The sequence below is a fragment of the Scyliorhinus canicula genome, chromosome 4 (genome assembly GCF_902713615.1).
Source record: "Scyliorhinus canicula chromosome 4, sScyCan1.1, whole genome shotgun sequence".
Taxonomy (NCBI): domain Eukaryota; kingdom Metazoa; phylum Chordata; class Chondrichthyes; order Carcharhiniformes; family Scyliorhinidae; genus Scyliorhinus; species Scyliorhinus canicula.
Window position 1 is genome coordinate 178,171,095 of NC_052149.1, and position 19,538 is coordinate 178,190,632.

The window sequence follows — 19,538 nt, forward strand, 5'->3', positions numbered from 1 at the left end:
CAGCCACGTTCTTGCAGCATTTCCTCTTGCCGAGGCAGGACCCCTTTATTCGGTCCGGACGCGCGTGCTGCGGATGACAAACGGCAGTGAAGGAAAACATCCCAGGCAACGTAGACACGTGCTGCGCCCAGCAGTAGGGAGGGGGAGGGGGAGGGGGGGGGGGAATAAAAGGCTGCCTCCGGGCGCTGACCTGGTGGAATTCCAGAAATCCGGGCCAAGGTTCTGAAACCCCGGGCCACATCCCAGCACACGCGCTGCACTCACTCGGAAGCCGCTCCAGCCAAGCGCCGCGGCGTCTACCCTCCGCCCCGCCCCTCGGCAACCAGACAGCTGAGGTCGGCCGCAGGGCGATCCCGAGAGTTACCGAAGAGGCCTCGGCTGTTTCCGCCCCCCCTCTCCGGCACACTGAACGAATGCACCGCAACCCGAACGCCGGTGCGCAGAAATACCCCGCCTCGTTTCTGAATGTCGGTGCAACCCCAGAAATCGTATGTTTCCGGGCTGCAGGTTTTTTTCCCCGCGTTTCATGATTGTTGACTTTACCCAAAAATCATCTACTTCCGCACAGGCCTGGAACGCAAGATCCAAGATGGCGGCGCCTGGCAATGAAGAGGAGGAACTAACGCAAGAACAGACAGAGAAACTGTTGCAGTTTCAGGTAAATTCGTCAAACTCAACAGAATTCCACAGAGGGTGACACAAGTTGTCGTTATGGGGTACTTTTTAATTCATTTATTTGATTCATTTAGTCGTGCTGAAGCCTCTACACCTGTGGCATTTTTCTGCACTCGCATTTTCTGATAACCCCCCCACCATAAGGATACACTTATTTTTTCTGCCCCTGTCAAATGCAGTTTTAATTACAGTATTCGAAAGAGTAAGAACGCTAATAGTTTAAAATAGAGTTAATTGAATCTATATTTTGTGGTGTTAAGAAAACGTTACTCGGTGATCTTTATTGTAACTGATTTAACTTTCCCCCCTCTCCCAGAACAGAACAAATAGTGATCATTTCTACTTATGAAATAAATGTAAAGGTTTGTTGCAGGTTGGATGCATGCTAAATTTAGTGTAAAGCGTTAACATTAAGTTCTAAAATTAGTGTGTAGTAAACTATCTGAAACTTATTCAAGATAACTTTAATATTAACAATAGTTTGGAAACAAATATTTGTATTTCACTTAGTGACATTTTTGAAATCAGTCATTAAAATATGACAGTCTTAAAGTTTTGAGAAATATTCTGAGACCATGTTTTTAAAACTTGCTATAATTTGTAAGTACATTGAGATAATCAACGAATTTCTATTCCTTGGGAATGAAACAATGACATTAAACAGAGGAGCGATTTAGGAGGTTTTTTACAGCAATTAGTTGGAAGTTTTAAAAGCAGAACTTGTGAGCAAATGTTTTAAAAGATTTTCAGAATTATTTGAGATTCTTGAAGGAGGCATTTAACCCTATTGTTTTACACCTGTATACTGTATAGGATGTTTAGATCTGGTGGCATATAAAAAGTCAGATTTCTCTTGTTTCAAAATGTGGGATTCTTGGACTGTCAAATTGAATGCACCCAGCAGCTGTCAGGTAGTTCCCTCAACTTGTTTGTTCTGGACTGAGCCATTGGGGAGGGAAAATGATTGCAATTGTGGATCAATTGATATTGCAGATACTCTGATTTGTAAGGAATGGGGCAACCTTGAGGGATCTAAGAATCGAGGAGCTATGAGTTGGGGAGGGGCAAGATCATGTTGGGATTTGAAAGCAAGCATGAGGTTTTTACAATTGAAACATTGTTGGATCAGGAGTCTGTATAGATCAGCAAGCACAGGTTGAGATACAGACTTCAGACTTTAGGATGAGCACAAAATTATGTAGGGTGGAACATGGCAGACTGATAAGAACATTGGAATAGCCCAGTCTAGAGATAACAAAGGTGTGCATGTGAGGGTTTCAGCGGCAAAGTTGAATGATATGGAGGTGGAATATTATGGAATGGATCTATGTTAGGAAACTCACTTGGGATCAGACACAGTACTGAGGTTGTTCTCAGATTTTCTCAGTTTCGGACATTTGCTAGACCCTGGGAGTAGGAGTAGTCATCGGGTAAGGAGGTTATGACGAGGACCAAAGGCAGTAACTTGTGTCATCCCAATGTTTAGTTGGTGGAAACTTCTCGTGTTCAGTGCTCTTAGTTGACAATCAAGTGTGATAGATTAGAGATGATGAAATTAACATGTAACCAGTACTTAATTTTGAGCATCCTTTGTATCCTTAAATCCCTGAACAATAGTGCACCAGATGCTCGGCTCTTGGTGTTACAACAAACAGAATTTGGGGTAGAAGTACAAAAGGTAAATACGGAATGCACCTGAAAACAAAATAAAATGTCAGGCAGTTGCTTGATGTATCAGACACCATAATTTTTTACATTTAAAGTTGATAATTGAATGCAAACTTATCTGTACAGTTTTCATTGAACTATATTTTCTTGTTACATTTATCATCATAGGACCTGACTGGTATAGAGTCAATGGACCAATGCCGCCATACACTTGAGCAGCATCATTGGAACATTGAGGTAAAAAGGAAGCAAACTAGTATAAAATATTCTAATGGGCAATGACGTTGATTTGAAAATCACTTTAAATGTGCTATTTCCTATAAGTTCCTGATGTTAATCTCATAATTTGACAGTTGCCGTTATTTTGCCATATAATGCTAATATTGCAGCAGGTATCAACAGCAAGTGATTGGTATCTTAAATATATACAATGTGACTTTTAATGTCAGTTAAAAGTATTTTTTTTTTTAGTTTTCCTAATTAAGGGGTAATTTAGCGTGGCCTATCCACCTACCCTGCACACCATTTGGGTGGTGGGGGTGAGACCCATGCAGACATGGGGAGAATGTGTAAATTCCACATGGACAGTCACCTGGGGCTGGGATCGAACCCTGGGCCTTGGCGCTGTGAGGCAGCAGAGCTAACCACTGCACCATCGTGCTGCCTTCAGTTGAAAATATTTTACCTTTTTTTAAAGATTTGTTCTTCTGATTACTTGGATTATTCTTAATTCTATTAATTCTCCTCCACTCCCACTTTTATCTTCCAGGCAGCTGTTCAGGATAGGCTAAATGAACAAGAAGGAGTTCCCAGTGTCTTCAACCCACCTTCCTCTCGTCCACTTCAAGTCCACACAGCAGATCACAGAGTCTATAGCTATGTAGTTTCGAGGCCACAGCCTAGGGTGAGAGCATGTTATAGTTACTTTACTCATTTCATTTTTAAAATCAATTTTATGAAAGCTCTGTATTTTAAGTTATTTGTAACTACATTTGATTTTGTTTGTCTTAATGTGCTCATTTTGTAGCTCAGTATTAGTGGAATGGCGAGGAATTCCTTTATTAAAGTTGGATATACATTACAGCGCAATGCCATCTTGCATTACCTGCATAGCTTATTTTATTTCTTGTTTAAAATATATTCTTGGTAGGGCAGGAAAAAAATCATGAAATCAATTGTAGTTTGAGGTAGGTTAATGATACCTATTTAGGTTTGCAAGAGACCTCCGTTGAGGAAATTTGTTTATATTTAAAGGGTGCTACATCTAAATACTTATTCTCAGAATCCCTACCGTGCAGAAGGAGGCTATTCGGCCCATCAAATCTGCACCGACCCTCTGAAAGAGCACCCCAGCTAGGCCTACTGCCCCGCCAAATCCCCGTAGCCCCACCTAACCTGGGCAATTTTTATAGTGGCCAATCCACCTAACCTACACATCTTTGGACTGTAGGAGGAAACCAGAGCACCCGGAGGAAACCCACACAGACACGGAGTGTAAACTCCACACAGACAGTCACCCAAAGCTGGAATTGAACCCGCGCCCCTGGCACTGAGGCAGCAGTGCTAACCGCTGTGCCACTGTGCTGCCCCTTTGTGCTCAATGCCTGCTGTTCTTAATATATCTAATGTAGCTTGGGTAGTGTGGTCAATCCGCAAGTAAATTCTACTCTGATCACCTTGAATGCTATATGTTACTACATTTTAATTTGTTGCTTTAATGAAAAAACAAAAAAATGTTTGACACCTGTTGAATTTTGCAGGGTCTCTTAGGATGGAGTTATTACTTGATAATGCTTCCATTCCGATTCACCTATTATACGCTACTGGACATCTTTAGGTGAGATACTGAAAATTTTCAAAAGCCAGCATTAAAATTAAAAAAGATCCTGCATCTAAACTCTCTGTTTTGTATAGATTTGCTATACGCTTTATACGACCAGATCCAAGGAGCCGAGTTACTGATCCTGTTGGGGATGTAGTTGCGTTTATTCAAAGTTTTGAGGAACAATATGGGAGGATCCATCCAGTCTTCTATCAAGGAACCTACAGCCAGGTTTGTACCATGTTCAATTTTAGTTACTTTAAATTTACAGTATTTTACTGTTCTAATGTTTTGAAGTTTTTCTTCCCTCCCTACCCCCAACTCGTGCAAATTGTCTCCTCTTCTCCCCTGAAGTTGGTCATCAGATTGAGGTGTAGTTTCACAAGACACCAATCATACAATTCCAGCTGTTCAGTAAGCTTTATTTGTGCTCTTAGCAAGAAGCTAGTTTCCATGACCAAGCCTGCAGTTCACCTGGATTGAAAATTAGCCAATACGATTGAGTATGAGACTATTTGTTTATCTATCTACTGTATGTTATGGATCCTTGTACTGTTCGAACATGCATTGGCTATGACTTGCCTGCTAACTGTACTTTGGGTATCTCAGTAAACATAAAGCAATCATTATAGCTCAGGCTAACAGCTGCAAATCAATTGACATGTAATAAATAATGGAGTAGCGAGAATAAATCAGCAGAGAAACATAATTAGTCTTGTCCTCTCCCTTTCTAGTGCGTACTTCCATTTTAGGCACGACCTGTTTATTTCTCTCTACTTGCTGTCAATTGGTCATATTGTGAACAAAAGCCTGATTAGGTGCACATGGTAGCATAGTGGTTAGCACTGTTGCTTCATAGTGCCAGGGATCCGGGGTTGACTGCTGATTTGGGTCACTGTCTCTGCGGAGTCTGCACGCTCTCCCCGTGTTTGCGTGGGTTTCCTCCTGGTGCTCCGATTTCCTCCCACAAGTCTCGAAAGACGTGCTTCTTGGGTGAATTAGACATTCTGAATTCTCCCTCGTGTACCCGAACAGGTGCTGTAGGTGGCGTCTAGGGGATTTTCACAGTAACTTCATTGCGGTGTTAATGTAAGCCTACTTGTGACACGAATAACGATTATTATTCTAAATAATTCCTTGTGCTACTTACCTAGCTACAAATTAATAGAAAAAGATACACTATTGAATTGAAACTCCTTGGCCTCTAGGGTTTCTATCAAATAAATAAAGTTCCACTGTCTGGACAAAGTAAGCACTCTTTACATTTGAGCAGAGCTGATCGCACTTTAGCTGGGCCATGTTTATGGCTGATGGGGACATTTGGGCAGAGGTCACTGGACAGTAATTAACAGATTCCCTACTTCAATAACAATGGAGCCATTTGTTATGCATCCGCTGCCATGGCCGAGGAGATCAAGAATTGCTGCTGCCTGTACAAGAAACATTACTCAATTTCTTCAGTTTTTAACTGAATTCCAGCAGAGAGGTTGCTGTTGGTGCTAAAATCTTGTTAATAGACATGCATGATTTTTTTTTTTTAGTTTACTTAAACTACATCAATACAAATTAAATCACCAATTTTGCCGTGTCAACATTGATCCAATGTCAGGTTATTTTTTATTAATTTTCTCTTTCAAAGAGTAAAGTTATTGAACATGCTTCAAAATTTTAATCTCTTTATTTAATATTTGTTTTCAATATTGAATCCAGGCACTGAATGATGCCAAACGAGAGCTTCGCTATTTACTAGTTTACCTTCATGGAGACGACCATCAGGATACAGATGAGTTCTGTTGGTAAGAAAGTAGTGTTTTGTATTTCTGAATTGCTTTGTAATTTATTCAAAACCAGCACTTGCACATTGCCTTTTCTTGTGAAATGTACTTTGAGCTTCCAAAAAAAATTTCAAATTTCTGCTACTTGCATGAAAATTGTTTGAATGCTATATATACTTTAGTTGCAACACATGCTGACATTATGGTATAGTGGGTGGAGACTCATGCGGAGCATTTATAAAAAAAAAAGTGGCATGGACCAGTTGGGCCAAATGGCCTGTTTCTGTGCTGTAAGTTGTATGTAATTCTGTGTAACAATACTGCACTGACCTGCAGTCAACTCTTGTGTAACAGACTTTGAGTAATTTCTATAGTTATTGCTTGGTTAGTAAACCAGTGTGATTAGCCCACCCATCGGAATTGAAAATTGAGTTACTTCTGTGACTACTGGTGGCCAATCAGCTCACTGGTTTACTGGGGATGGAAAATGGAAATAAATTTACTTGTTTCAATCAAGTAAAAAATAAAATGCCTTGTGGAGAGTTTCTGGTGTGTAAATGCAACAAAACGTGCCTTACTAAATGTTACAAACTAGGAAGAGCCTAAGTTTGATTCTAAAATAAAAACACAAAATGCTGGAAATGCGCAGCAGGTCTGGCAGCATCTGTGGAGAGAGAAATGGAGTTGACATTTGGGATCTCACACCTTTTCATCAGAACTTATTGACTCTGGTCTGCTGAGCTGTTGATGTTTGCCATACTGTAATTATGTGTGCATGTGGATAAAGGACAAGGGAAGAGCTAAACTCTCTTCGCTTTGAGTTTAATATTGCAGCAGGTATCAACAGCAAGTGATCATGTCCCTGTGATCTTGTCCAGTATTTGTCATTTAGAATAGAGCATGAAAGGGAGTAAAATTGTGACGATATAAAAAGTTCTGGCAGGGTTCATTGCCTTTCAGGGAATAGTGCACGAGCTCTGAGCTGCTGTAAAGTGAGGTTGGCACTTAGAAATACTTGAAATTTTGTTTACTGTAAATAGTTTATTTGCAATGGTCTCAGTCTTCGTTATTTATGCTGCATTTGTATTACCCTAATTAGTGTATTATCAAGGACATTTTTGTCTTTCAATTTGGCCCCCTTCCCTCCCCCAAAATAATATAGTATGGTTCCAGAGGAATCAGTGTGCCTCCAGCAAATGTCCATTCATCACGTGTGCCTAGGTAGAGAAAAAGAGCACTATTTGTCCGAAGAGGGGGTCACGCCAACCTACCGATGCTCACATGAGGAAAGGTCACTTAAAGATGTATTTCTGGCTTACTGAGATGCATTGAATTATACCCCTGAATAGGGGTGGGGCTCAGGTATTGTGTCTTATCAGTGATGGATGACTAAATGGCAGTTTCTTTCCGCTTCAGTAATACAATATCCAACCCAGAGGTTGTAAACTTCATCAACACTAGGATGCTTTTTTGGGCCTGTTCCACCAGTAAACCAGAAGGCTACAGGGGTAAGTGATTTTTATCTTTACAGAAAAGTAAAAGTCTGTTGAAGCACTGATTGAAAAAGTTCAGTTTTCAATTTGCTGAGATGATTGCATGGAAACTAAAATTCTGCATGAAACAATTGATCATGCTGCACTTCTTCTGTCTCTGATAACGTTCCTGGTGTAGTTTTCGTGAATGATTGTGGTTGGTAGCTTATGCTCAGTAACTATGCTGTAAAATATGGATCTCCTGTGGCAAAATTTAGTGACTTATTTTTGTGCATTGTTATATTGTAATTTATGTGTATGCCTTACTATTTGTGCATTCTGTTGGTGTTTCTGCCTGTCTTTATTTGCATTAAGTTCTCAGTCACTTTGTAGTTTTCTGCATTTTTTTGAATTTCACTTTTTTTTTGTGGACTGATTTTGTTTCTCTTTTTAACTCCAATACTGGAAGTACTTGGGAACATTGTGTTTTAATGCCTGTGTCTCCTCCAATAGCTCCCTGCATGATCCCTTTGTGAACTGTTTGAACCTACAGCCTATCAACCCTATTCCTATTAATAGCCACCTGCTGCTCTTCATTATCTAACCAACAATCTCTTGATCCCTTTTGGTAATTTTAACAGCTTTGCTGCATTTAACTCTTGAAATGCCACAGTTAATTCTTGTGTAGCACTGATAGTACTGGCATATCAAAAGCCATTTACACTACTAAGCAGAGTCAAGAGGCAAGCTGTTAATGCAAAAGACCAAGTAGTTGGGGCGTTTGATGTGGAAGTAACAGTTTTGATGTTGGAGTCATGAATGTCAGAAAGTGGGCTCAAGGGCCATGGCCAAGGGAGGCAGTAGGCACAAATGGTTTGGAGAGTAGGCTTAAGGGCATGTGTGGAATGGTAGCACAGTGGTTAGCACTGCTGCATCCGTGCCAGGGACCTAGGTTCGATTCCGATCATGGGTTCTGTCTGTATGAAGTTTGAACGTTTTCCCCCTGTGTCTACGTGGGTTTCCTCCCATAGTCCAAAGATGTGCAAGTTAGGTTGATTGGCCATCATAAATTGCTCCTTAGCATCCAGGGGGTAGGACGAGGGAGTTGGCCTAGGTAGGGTGCTCTTTCAGAAGGTCGGTGCAGACCCAATGGGCCGAATAGCCTCCTTCTTCACGGTTGGGATTCTGTGAACCAGAATGGGGGCAGCAATAAAATAAAACTTTCTAACCAACCCAGTGCGGAGAAAACGACTGTCGAACCATGCCAATCTGTGGTATGGCACTGTCGGTAGTTACCAATTTAAAGATAAAATAGCCAGCCGTTACTCAGTGTCAAGTTCTGATGCAAGGAATAGGAACGTTTTAATGGGAGCGAATACAGTTGCAATGGCAAGGTTCCAACACACCTCCATTCAAGAAAGGAGGAGACGGAAAGTAGGAAACTAGAAAGCCAGTTAGCCCAACATTTACATTTGGTAAAATGTTGGATTCCAGTATGAAGGAAGTTGTAACACAAAATACAATCCAGTAGAGCCAAGGGGAATTACACATTAGAGTTCTTTTGAGGATGTAACAAGCAGAGGTGTAGAGTGAGGCAGGGTGAACGCCACGTCCTTGTATGCAGTCTGGGTTGATCCAGCTCCAAAGTAGTGTTTATGACACACCTGCCTAAGGCAAGATTATAGTGTTTTCTTTTTCCCCATGTGTGGATGATGAGTGTGAGCGGTGTTCTGGGGGCCTGGCTAATCACCTAAACGTTCTGGTCCTGTCCCAAACGTTGTGAGCTTTGTATGTTATCGGTGGATTTGTAAAATTTAAAAGTTTGGGGAATATTTGGTAAAATTAAATAACTAATGACCCAGGCATTTAGTGTCTTTTTCATGTGTTTTTAATGGATTAAGAATAATTCTTCCAGCAACATGGATTGCTTTGCTATACCAGAGATGTCTTATTTTTATTTCACCTCGCTAGGGACTGTTGGCAATATCATTGAGTTTCAAAACAATGTTTGTACTGATACTGGGAGAGACTGTAATTGAATTACCATGTTACACATTAAGTATAAGTGACTCTTTCTTGTTTTGAGCTTGTCCACTGAGATTTTATTTTTGAAGCTGATTTTGCAAATGCCACATGAGCACAATGTGCTTGAAATGCCTTCACGGTGACATGTGAAAATTAGAGGAGCCCTGCAAGAGCACAGATATACATCTAATAATGTGACTGCTTGAGCCATGTCCAGAAAGGCCTCATTCAACTTGCACTATTTTAGATTTGAAAACCACTTTTAATAACCTCAAAAAGCTTAACTGCCGGGTGAAAATGGCATCAAGGTCCATTAACCGAAAGCAAGTCGTTGGATGTTTTTTCAAAACCAGATCAAGTTCCATTGAGGTTTTTGGCTGGGCCATAATTGTATAAAGTATATAATGGGTTGGACCTGGCAAGTTTGTTGTGCTGCTATGAACTGGGCAAAAAGCATTAGGTGGCTGGGCATTCATTTTGTGGAGAAAATTGTCACAGGAACATGGGGAAGGAGTTGAGAGTGCTACTAGCTGGATTGCTTTTCAGAAGAACCATGCAGACTTGAGGCCGAATTAGCTCGTTGTTTTATGATCCTTCAATAAGCAACTACGGAAGTGCTAATTTTTGCTACCAACAGTGTGACTTGCACTGACCATGATTGATTGTGTACGCAGGAGCCACAATATAAATCGTAGTTTAGTGGTAGTAAGGCAAAAGATGGGAAAATAATTATATTAATAACATTTTTTTTTCAAACAAACTAACGTGAATGCCTATATATTTCAGTGTCTCAGGCTTTACGAGAGAACACCTATCCATTTTTGGCAATGATCATGCTGAAAGAACAAAGAATGACAGTAGTTGGCCGTTTAGAAGGCCTTCTTCGGGCTGAAGACTTTGTCAATCAGCTGACATTTATTATGGATGCTAATGCTACATATTTGGTATCAGAACGACTTGATAGGTATGCTATTGAATAATTTACTGTTATAGATGTTAATGGGAGCCCTCGATTGCTGTAGTTTAGTATGGAATATTGCATTGTGACTGGTTATCTGAATAATGCATCTGAAGTCCATAAAATAATGGATCAAGCGTGCATTACCGCATAATTCTGAGAGTAAGAGCTGTTATAAGTCATTTTAAAAATAAATTTAGAGTACCCAATTATTTTTTTTTCCAATTAAGGGGCAATTTTTAGTGTGGCCAATCCACCTAACCTGGGTTGTGGGGGCAAAATCATCGCAGACACTGGGAGAATGGGTGAACTCCACACACGTGTTTCAAGTAATTCAATCATTTAAATTTTTAATATTCAACAAGGTTAGTACTGGAAATGAAATGTACTGAAATTTCAATTTTCAGTATCTGGCATTCCCAAGTACTGAGCAAATCCACCTTGCTCTCAGTCCCAACCTTGGAAAAATAGTCCCTAGTTGCATTAGTTTGATCAGCCAGGGCTGACTTTGAGCTCATGGCTCAGCAATAAAAGGTCAGTACTAACTTCTATTAAGAGCAAACCTTTTGGTTGTGGAGGGTAGTGATTGTTAATTCTGGGAAGAATAGCCCATTTGATTTGTTGTTTATCGAGCAGAAAATTTAAAATAAACCACGTCTTTGGGAAAGGAACAAGGGAGAATTGACCAGATTAAAAAAATTGATCTGTTTTGGGAATCCATTTAAAATGACAACTTTGCTTCTTTCTACAATCCATGACATAACTTTGAAGTTCTTTTACTTTCTGTATATTGAAGAGGTTCAGGCTTGAGTTCAGCCTCTATTGATATGTTGAATTAGTTTCCCCTGATGGTGGCATGACAGCCTTAACTAGGTCACTGAGCAGAAGATGAGTGCTTGAGGAAAATAGAAGCTGCAGTGCATATTTCAATGATGCTCATTGCTTCTGCACATTTTCAAGTAACCACACCAGGAATGCATTTGATATGTCTTCAAAAGCAAGGGTTTTTGCAGCAGAGTGCCAATAGTCAAGTGGGAAAAGGGATAGAGAGAGAGAGTAATTCTAATTTTGGACTACATTCCTTTTTTTTCCTGAAGTTATCCTAAGAAAATCCACTTTTTAACCAATATTGACTTTGTTCTCTCGCAAAGGTTGGTTGCATCAGGATTTGCTGTATCTTTAAATAGCATGCAGTTGAACCTATTGGTGAACTGTTGTAATGTGAATATTATAATGTGAAGCTGGTTATGCAAATATTTCACATTCTTGTCTGTTCAAACTCCAGAGAGGAAAGGAATCAAACACAAGTGTTAAGACAACAACAAGATGAAGCTTATTTGGCTTCACTTCGTGCAGACCAGGAAAAAGAAAGGAAGAGAAAGGAGGCACAGGAAAAGAGGAGAAGGGAGGAGGAGGATGTCAGGCAACAAATACTTGCAGAAGAAAGAAGACAACGAGTAAGGAGATTTTCTGTTTAAGGAACTGTATGAAACCATTTTGATGGAATCTGCTTTCAGTGTAGGGAGGCTGTTATGACCTTCTTCATCCACAACACGAGGTTTAACTAGATGACCATACTGCTGTGACCTGAGCTGGTTGATGCAGTGAATACCTGAATCATACAGACCAGATGGTCTCTGGGTCAATCCCTGCAAGTCCGAATGTCTGAGCCCTTTTTCATATAATCCAGGCTTGTCTTTAATTTGCCAAATGATACTCTAGTTTAGTGGCCAGCCATTAATAGTAAGCATCTTCCTATTTATATAACAAAAAACACTTGATATGTTGTATTTATTAAAGTTTTGGAAATAAAAAGCTTATGAAACTTAATAAATTATCTCAACCATGTTAGGAGATTAAAAATTGGCCTTAGTGCCGACGTATTAAGAAGATTTAGTCTGATTCTTCCCGATTTCTATCCAGCAACACCTACTAGACGTACACTTGTTGGCATTGGTTGAAAACCGGACCGGATTAGATGGCAATAACTGAAAATGGTCATGATGAACAGTGCTTGTGCCCCATTATATAATTAATTCTCACTAATAATTCAAATGAAATCCCAAACACATTCATAATCCTATATTAAATGTTTATAATAAAACAAAATACTGCAGATGCTGGAAATCTGGAATAAAAACAAAATGCTGGATAAACTCCGCAAGCCTTGCAGCATCTGTGGAGAGAGAAATTGAGTTAACGTTTCATAGAATCCCTACAGTGCAGAAGGCGGCCATTCAGCCCATCATGTCTGCACCAATCCTTCGAATGAGCACTCTTACCCATTTGCAGGCCCCTGTCCGTACCTCCCTAAAGTGCACATACCTGTACATTGAGGGCAATTTAGCATGGCCAATCCACCTAATCCGCATATCTTTGGACCTTGGGAGGAAACCCATGCAAACATAGAGAGAATGTCCAATCTCCACACAGTCATCCAAGGCTGGAATTGAACTCAGGTCCCTGGTGCTGTGAGGCAGCAGTGCTAATTCAAATGACTCTTCTATGTTAAATGTTACCATGTATCTTTGCACGTGAGGAAAAAACATGATTCCTTTTGTGGCTGCAGAGTTTGCAAGAAGAGAAAGAACGCAAGTCGGAACGTCTTCCCCCTGAGCCTTTTCCAGACAATCCAGACAATGTTAAAATTATCTTTAAATTGCCAAATGATACTCGAGTGGAGCGGCGATTTCTATTTACCCAGTCATTAACAGTAAGAATCTTCCATGCTTCCTATTTAGATGATGAAAAACGCTTGACATGTTGTATTCCTTAAATCCTTGGGAATAATGAGTTTATAAAACTGCATTTAACACCATTTCAGTTACTGGTACTTCTACAAAATACAGTAGTTATTTTTATTGGCTGCAATAAACTGTCTTTATAGTTGTAGAAATGCAATTTGTTTTGTTTTCTTAATCATAGCCAACATGTTTGTGAAACTCTGTATATTGAAATTGTGCAGTACAATGACTTGTCCATGCATGAGTGACTTACCTTGACCAATAGTGACCTTTTAATTATTCATCTGACAACATAGTTACTCCACAACACTTCTCTCAACACCTGCATTCTTTCACCTCCACTCTAACCCCAACCGTGTATTAGTTGGGCAGTTGGTAACCAATCTTTAAAGTTTAAAACCTTTTATTTTCTGATAGTCTGAACTATTTTGAGATTAGCCTCAAATACTATGGCACAGAACAATACTGAAATATCTATAATTTCATTTGTTAGCAAAGGTTTAATGCAAAGGAATGTAAGCATGTACAGGCAATTTCTTTTTTTTTTTAAATTTAGAGTACCCAATTCATTTTTTTCAAATTAAGGGACAATTTAGCGGGGCCAATCCATCTACCCTGCACATCTTTGGGTTGTGGGAGTGAAGCCCGCGCAAACACAGGGAGAATGTGCAAACTCCATATGGACAGTGACCCAGGGCCGGGATCGAACCTGGGACCTCGGTGCCGTGAGGCAGCAATGTTAACCACTATGCCACCATGCTGCCATTATAGGCAATTTCTTTGTCCAACATTACACCTAAAAATTGCTATTCCAGTACCCCTGCAGTTGCATGGGTTTACCTACTACATCAACCATCTACCCTTGGTCTCTGCAAATTAAGCTCATTTCAGTCTACAGCAGAATCAGTGGCTTCATCATGCAGAATAAGAGGTGAAAATTGGGCAGAATTCCCACAGTTCATTACTATTCAGTAATGTCTTCATGAAGATTGCCTTACACAGAGACATAGTGGAGGACAGAATTGATGTTGTCATCTCAAGTGGTTGAGCTTCTGCTGGAAATCTCCATTGAGGCTTGTAATGTTCAATGGGTGCGTGAAAGAAGTACTGATGGACAACCAGCACTTGTAGAGGTGTGCTTGAGCAATGAGGAAAATGAGAAAAAAGACGGTTGCATTTTTAAAAAGCGAATGATTCAAAGTTATATTTATTATAGAAATTAACATTGTTTCTTTCATTGCAGGTGATTTATGACTTTTTGTTCTCCTTGAAAGAAACGCCTGAGAAATTTCAAATAGTTGCTAACTTTCCACGCAGAGTACTGCCCTGCTTGCCCACAGAGAGAGAGCCAAATCCACCCACCCTGCAGCAGGCAGGATTGAGTCGCTGTGAAGTCTTGTTCGTTCAAGATCTTACCGATGATTGAACCAGAAGCTAACTATGGGATCAATTTTTAATAGCTGCACAGTATAACGGATCACAGAGACTTTCTCACAAATGAGCCAAGTTTCTTCTGCATTGGTTGGCAAACGTCTATGCAGCTAAGTTGCTCGTCATTTCCTGGGATGAACTGCGCTGTCCATCACTATGCTATTTTTAAAAAAAACACATCCCTGCAATGTTGAGCAGTATTTGATCAGAAGATATAAAAGTAAATTAATCCATTTCTCCACCTGCATAGACCCTAGATTACACCGTCGAGAGCCCATACCCTTTTTATCTGCTAATTTTGTTCCCCCATTTATCTATATTTATGTTGTATTTCGATTAAAAGATGGAAAAAAAGAGACCAAAGGAGGGTTGGCTGTTATTGAATTGTTTGAACCTGGACTGGTTTAAGTTCTTAATTGCCATGGCCTTTGCTATGGTGAAGCCTCGGTATGTAGTTTGTCAGCCTATAGTGCCTGTGGTAACTAAGAGCTTGCTCCATGTTTAATACCTGAGCAGGCTTATTGTACTCTAGGTGTAATTTATTCCAACAGTATAAATTAAAACCGTTTTAGAATTTTATTGTGTTGAATCATTTTTCTATGCATAAATTTCTTTTTGAACCATTGTCTGTAACTTCATTACAACTGATGGTAGCTGTTTGGTACACCAGATAGTTGAGTTGATGTATAGCATTAACAGGCTATATTGTCTCCACTCATTTGTTCTTTTTGAGCTTCCTATCATCAACAATGTTTAGTTTTTTTTTAGTCACTATTGTACTGATGTGTACAGATATTTGTTGATACTTCAAATTAACTTTTTGCTAGTTTTTTTTTCTGCACCTATTTCTAAAGTGCTCCAAATCTTTATTGAAACAAATACCTATTTATACCTGTGAGAACAAGACCAACATAATTAATATTTCTGTGGAGAACAGCCCCCTTTTTAAACTATGTGCCTGATGGCCTCATAGTTTGCTGCAAGGCATCAAGTATATGTGCTGTTTTTTCAATACTGTTCGGTCAGGAATATTGTTTAGGATTATTGCGCACTCTCAATGGCATTTTAACCATTTGCATATTGTCCATTGTTTTCCTGTTCTACCAAGATGCATTATGACTTGTGTCTCAATCTTGACTAGATTTTGGGTGGTAATTAATAATGAAAATACTTTGCCACCAAAACAATATTGGCCTTAATATTATCCTCCTAGTTCATTTAATTATTTTGAAATGATAACATTGGCGTTGCTTTCCTCTTTTTATTTTTCTGATCTCCAGATAGGCTTTTGTAGCATTTTTTTTTTACACCAATATAACTTACTACTTTTGCAAGCTTTAAAAAAAATAAATAAAAAATTATATATTTCCGGCGTTTGTATTATGCTCCAAGATTAGATATCTAAGTTTTCATTAGACCATAGAGGTTAATGTTTTCAATTGAGTTGTCAGAATTATGAAATTGATAGTGTTCAGAATTGGATATTCATTTTGGCATTTCTGTTTACAGGGTAGTTTGCCTTGCATATAAAGTTGATTTTTTTCATAAATCTGTAATGCCAATCTGTAATGTCAATCAGTGCCATTTATGTTTCCCATGACTGACATCCAAGGTCGCCAGTGCTTCCAGTTGCTATATTTATGAGTTGATCTTCGATAAGACAGAATAGCAGTCAGTATTGATTTTGATAAACTCCTCAACTGCTCTTGACTTGGAAAAACTACAGGCTTGATTTTTGTATTTATTTTTAGAAATTCGGTTGTGACGTCAGTGGCCATGGTTTCTTTCATCTGTCTTATGCTCGCTATTATCAATTACTTAATTATTCATATAATTGCCATTACATTCCATAAGTATAGAGCGTATAGTTTTGGGTTTTCATATCAGGCTGTAATATGCAAAAACAATAAATCTTTACAATCTAAATAAATTGCTATGTACATGACTATAGAGGCTGGAATCTACAGAAATTCCAGAAATTAAGGCTGGAATCTACAGATAACTGCCAAGAGAAGCGATCCCACTTAATGTTTGTGTATCACAACTATTTATTGGATAGCCTGTTGAGATTAGGAATGTAGATATGTGGGGAGTAAATTTCTAATGACCTGAACAACCCATTGCCCATCCTGGATGTTTTCCCACAAATTATGCAGCTTCAACACGTGTTTTGTTGCCCTGCTTGAGTTAAGTCATGTTCTTTCTAGTGCATTTTGGGATGTTGACTTCATTTATTGCAGTTAATATAAGTTCTAGATTTGAGAATGGTGCAAATTACAATGAAACAAGTATTGTCTGTTTTGGGACTGAAAAATTAATATTTTGTCCTGTAGTAGAAGTATTCCCAATAATCTTAACAGTACCCAAATAAGCGTCAGACATTTTAACTAACAGGTTGTTAGCTACTGCTATAATTGTCTTTTTTAATGTGTATTCCTGATATTAAAACTTGTGAAAAATCAGGGAAATTCTCTTTAAAGGACCACATTTTTTTGTTCCTTTTTTGTTTAATAATGTTTCTCAGATCATCATTTTAAAAGGAACAAACTCGTACTCAAAATTCAAAATGCTTTTTGTAAAACTTGTAGAAAAAATATTTTTTTTACTAATTTTTCTTGCTAAATTGCCAGAGAATCTTTCTGTACTTCGTGGCTTTTTTTTTTTTGGAGTGTTTGAATTCACTTGTTTCTACCACTTTTTTACATTCCTGGTATGGAACAAATTGTGAACCGCTTGTTGCTGTTCAGACAGTGCTGACAATTCTAATATTTGTGATGTGAACTGAAAGGGTTAAATGAGCTTGAAATACAACCTTAAGCCAAAATCTGCTGCTCTTTTTTCTGACCACCTAGAAATGACCATTTTCAAGCAAAATCTCCCCCCCCCCCCCCCCCCCCCCAAACTTGAGACCATTCAAAAGATTAACAAGAATAGGGCATTGAGTGATACTGCATCTGAAACTGAATTCTGAATATAATTTTCCATGTTCAAAATCTGAAATTGAAGAAAGTGCTATGTATGATGCTGTAAATTCAATACTCATCCCATGTCTTGTAACTTACTGAAGTTGAATGGAATACAAATATTTACTTGAATGTGTGAGTAATTTTTAATATTTTTGTCTTGCGTTTACAAACTGTCAAATCGTTTCATGGTATCCAAATGTTGAACCTATCCACTTCTTTTATCCTTGTGTTCTTAGAATTTCATACACAGCAACATCCATATTCTCTAAAAGATGTATGTTTCAACAAAAGAAGCCAATAATGCAAGAACCAGTTTCCAGCATCCCCTTTATCTCGTCATTTTCGTACAGAAATAATAGAATACATACCAGCCTTTTGAGTTGGACGTTTACGGGTTTATCACTTCAAAGACATGAGCAGATGGCCTAGATAGATATGGATGTTATGGAGGGGGATCTGTGCAGGTAGAAATGCTGTCTTGTGACATTAAATGGAATCTAGTTGGCCCCTTCAGGTGGATGTAAAAGATTCTGTGGTACTCTTTAGATAAGAGCAGGGGAGTTCTATTCATGTTCTGGCTAATATTTTTCCCTTATCCAACGTAGTTAAAATATATTGTCTTATCACATTGGTTTTGAATCTTGCTGTGCACAAATTGGCTGCCATGTTTGTTTATTTTAAGTGCCCTTTTTTAAAAAAACAAAAAAAAACGATATTTCAGTTAATGTTATAAATTTAAGTCTGTTTGCCCTTGCTGAAAGCATTCACTGTTGCAAGTTTAATAGTACTGTGGCTGAATGTATAACCTCAAAGCATCCAGAAACTCATTTTCCAGCTTCACCAATCAAAATTAAATTACAATGCAATAAGTCACTATGTAACATGAATCTGATTTATGTTTGGTGCTGTTTAATTTACGGAAATGACAGGTTGTAGCTGGGGTGATAGAGATTGTACAATTTTCATCAGACTAATGGGGAAACTGTGATTCACCTGCTTCTACAAATGAGACAACGAATTGTGATGTACTGAGAACGGGGTACTGTGAGTTTCATAGTGGAATGTGATGGTGTTGGGGATGGAAGAGGTATTAACATTGTCAGGTTCACTCCAAAGCAGAATTCTGCTATCATCTAATTATTTATAACCTTTTATTGTCACAAGTATGAAGTTAATGTGAAAAGCCTCTAGTCGCCACATTCCGGTGCCTGTTTGGGTGAGCTGGTACGGGAATTGAACCTGTGCTGCTGGCCTGGTTCTGCATCACAAACCAGCAGTCTAGCCCACTGAGCTAAACCAGCCCATTAGTGATTTTGGTGCAGCGTCTACAGTTACAAATTTGTACGCAAACCAGAACATTGAGCACACGCTTACGCAAAGTTTGTTATATTTCTGATTGATTTGTGCATCCTTAATGTACATATTATTTTAAACTGAGGAGAAAATACTTCTTGAATTACCAGTATTTCAAAAAAGGAAATGTGAAACAACTTGTTGGCTGGCCATAATCTGCCAAAAGGTGAGTTGAGTGAATCCCAGCTGACTAGAGAAGGAGGCTGATTTTAGCTGTAGAAGGCTTGATATAATGGGCAGTATATCAGGCATGTTCTCATGTGCCTTTAAACATTTGACTAATGCAATGTTTTATAATTTGATCAGTATTTCATAGAAAAGCAGTAAAATTACAGTCTACAAACTGCAAAAGTATATGGCATTGCCATCTGAGTGAGAATGTTGTGGGTTCAAATCCCATTACAGAGCCTTAACATAGAACAGTACAGCACAGAACAGGCCCTTTGGCCCTCGATGTTGTGCCGAGCATTGTCCAAAACTAAGATCAAGCTATCCCACTCCGTCATTCTGGTGTGCTCCATGTGCCTATCCAATAACCGCTTGAAAGTTCCTAATGAGCACAACAATCAAGGTGAACACTCCAGGTGCCATGGGGGTGGGGGGTGTGGGGGGGAGAGAGAGAGAGAGGAGACCTCTTGCACTGTCAGGG

At 39.0% G+C, this 19,538-nt stretch overlaps 1 protein-coding gene across 1 annotated transcript; it reads left to right on the top strand.

Moving 5' to 3' along the window:
- Nucleotides 1–213: 213 nt before the first annotated feature.
- faf2 (Fas associated factor family member 2) lies at nt 214–17,665 on the top strand. The gene is made up of 11 exons (XM_038795616.1): nt 214–658; nt 2,512–2,580; nt 3,113–3,247; nt 4,104–4,180; nt 4,258–4,396; nt 5,876–5,961; nt 7,357–7,448; nt 10,224–10,401; nt 11,681–11,852; nt 12,965–13,108; nt 14,383–17,665. Exons 1-11 carry the CDS (start codon nt 491–493, stop codon nt 14,563–14,565), a joined length of 1,443 nt encoding a protein of 480 aa, XP_038651544.1. The 5' UTR covers nt 214–490; the 3' UTR covers nt 14,566–17,665.
- The last annotated feature ends 1,873 nt before the right edge of the window (nt 17,666–19,538 follow it).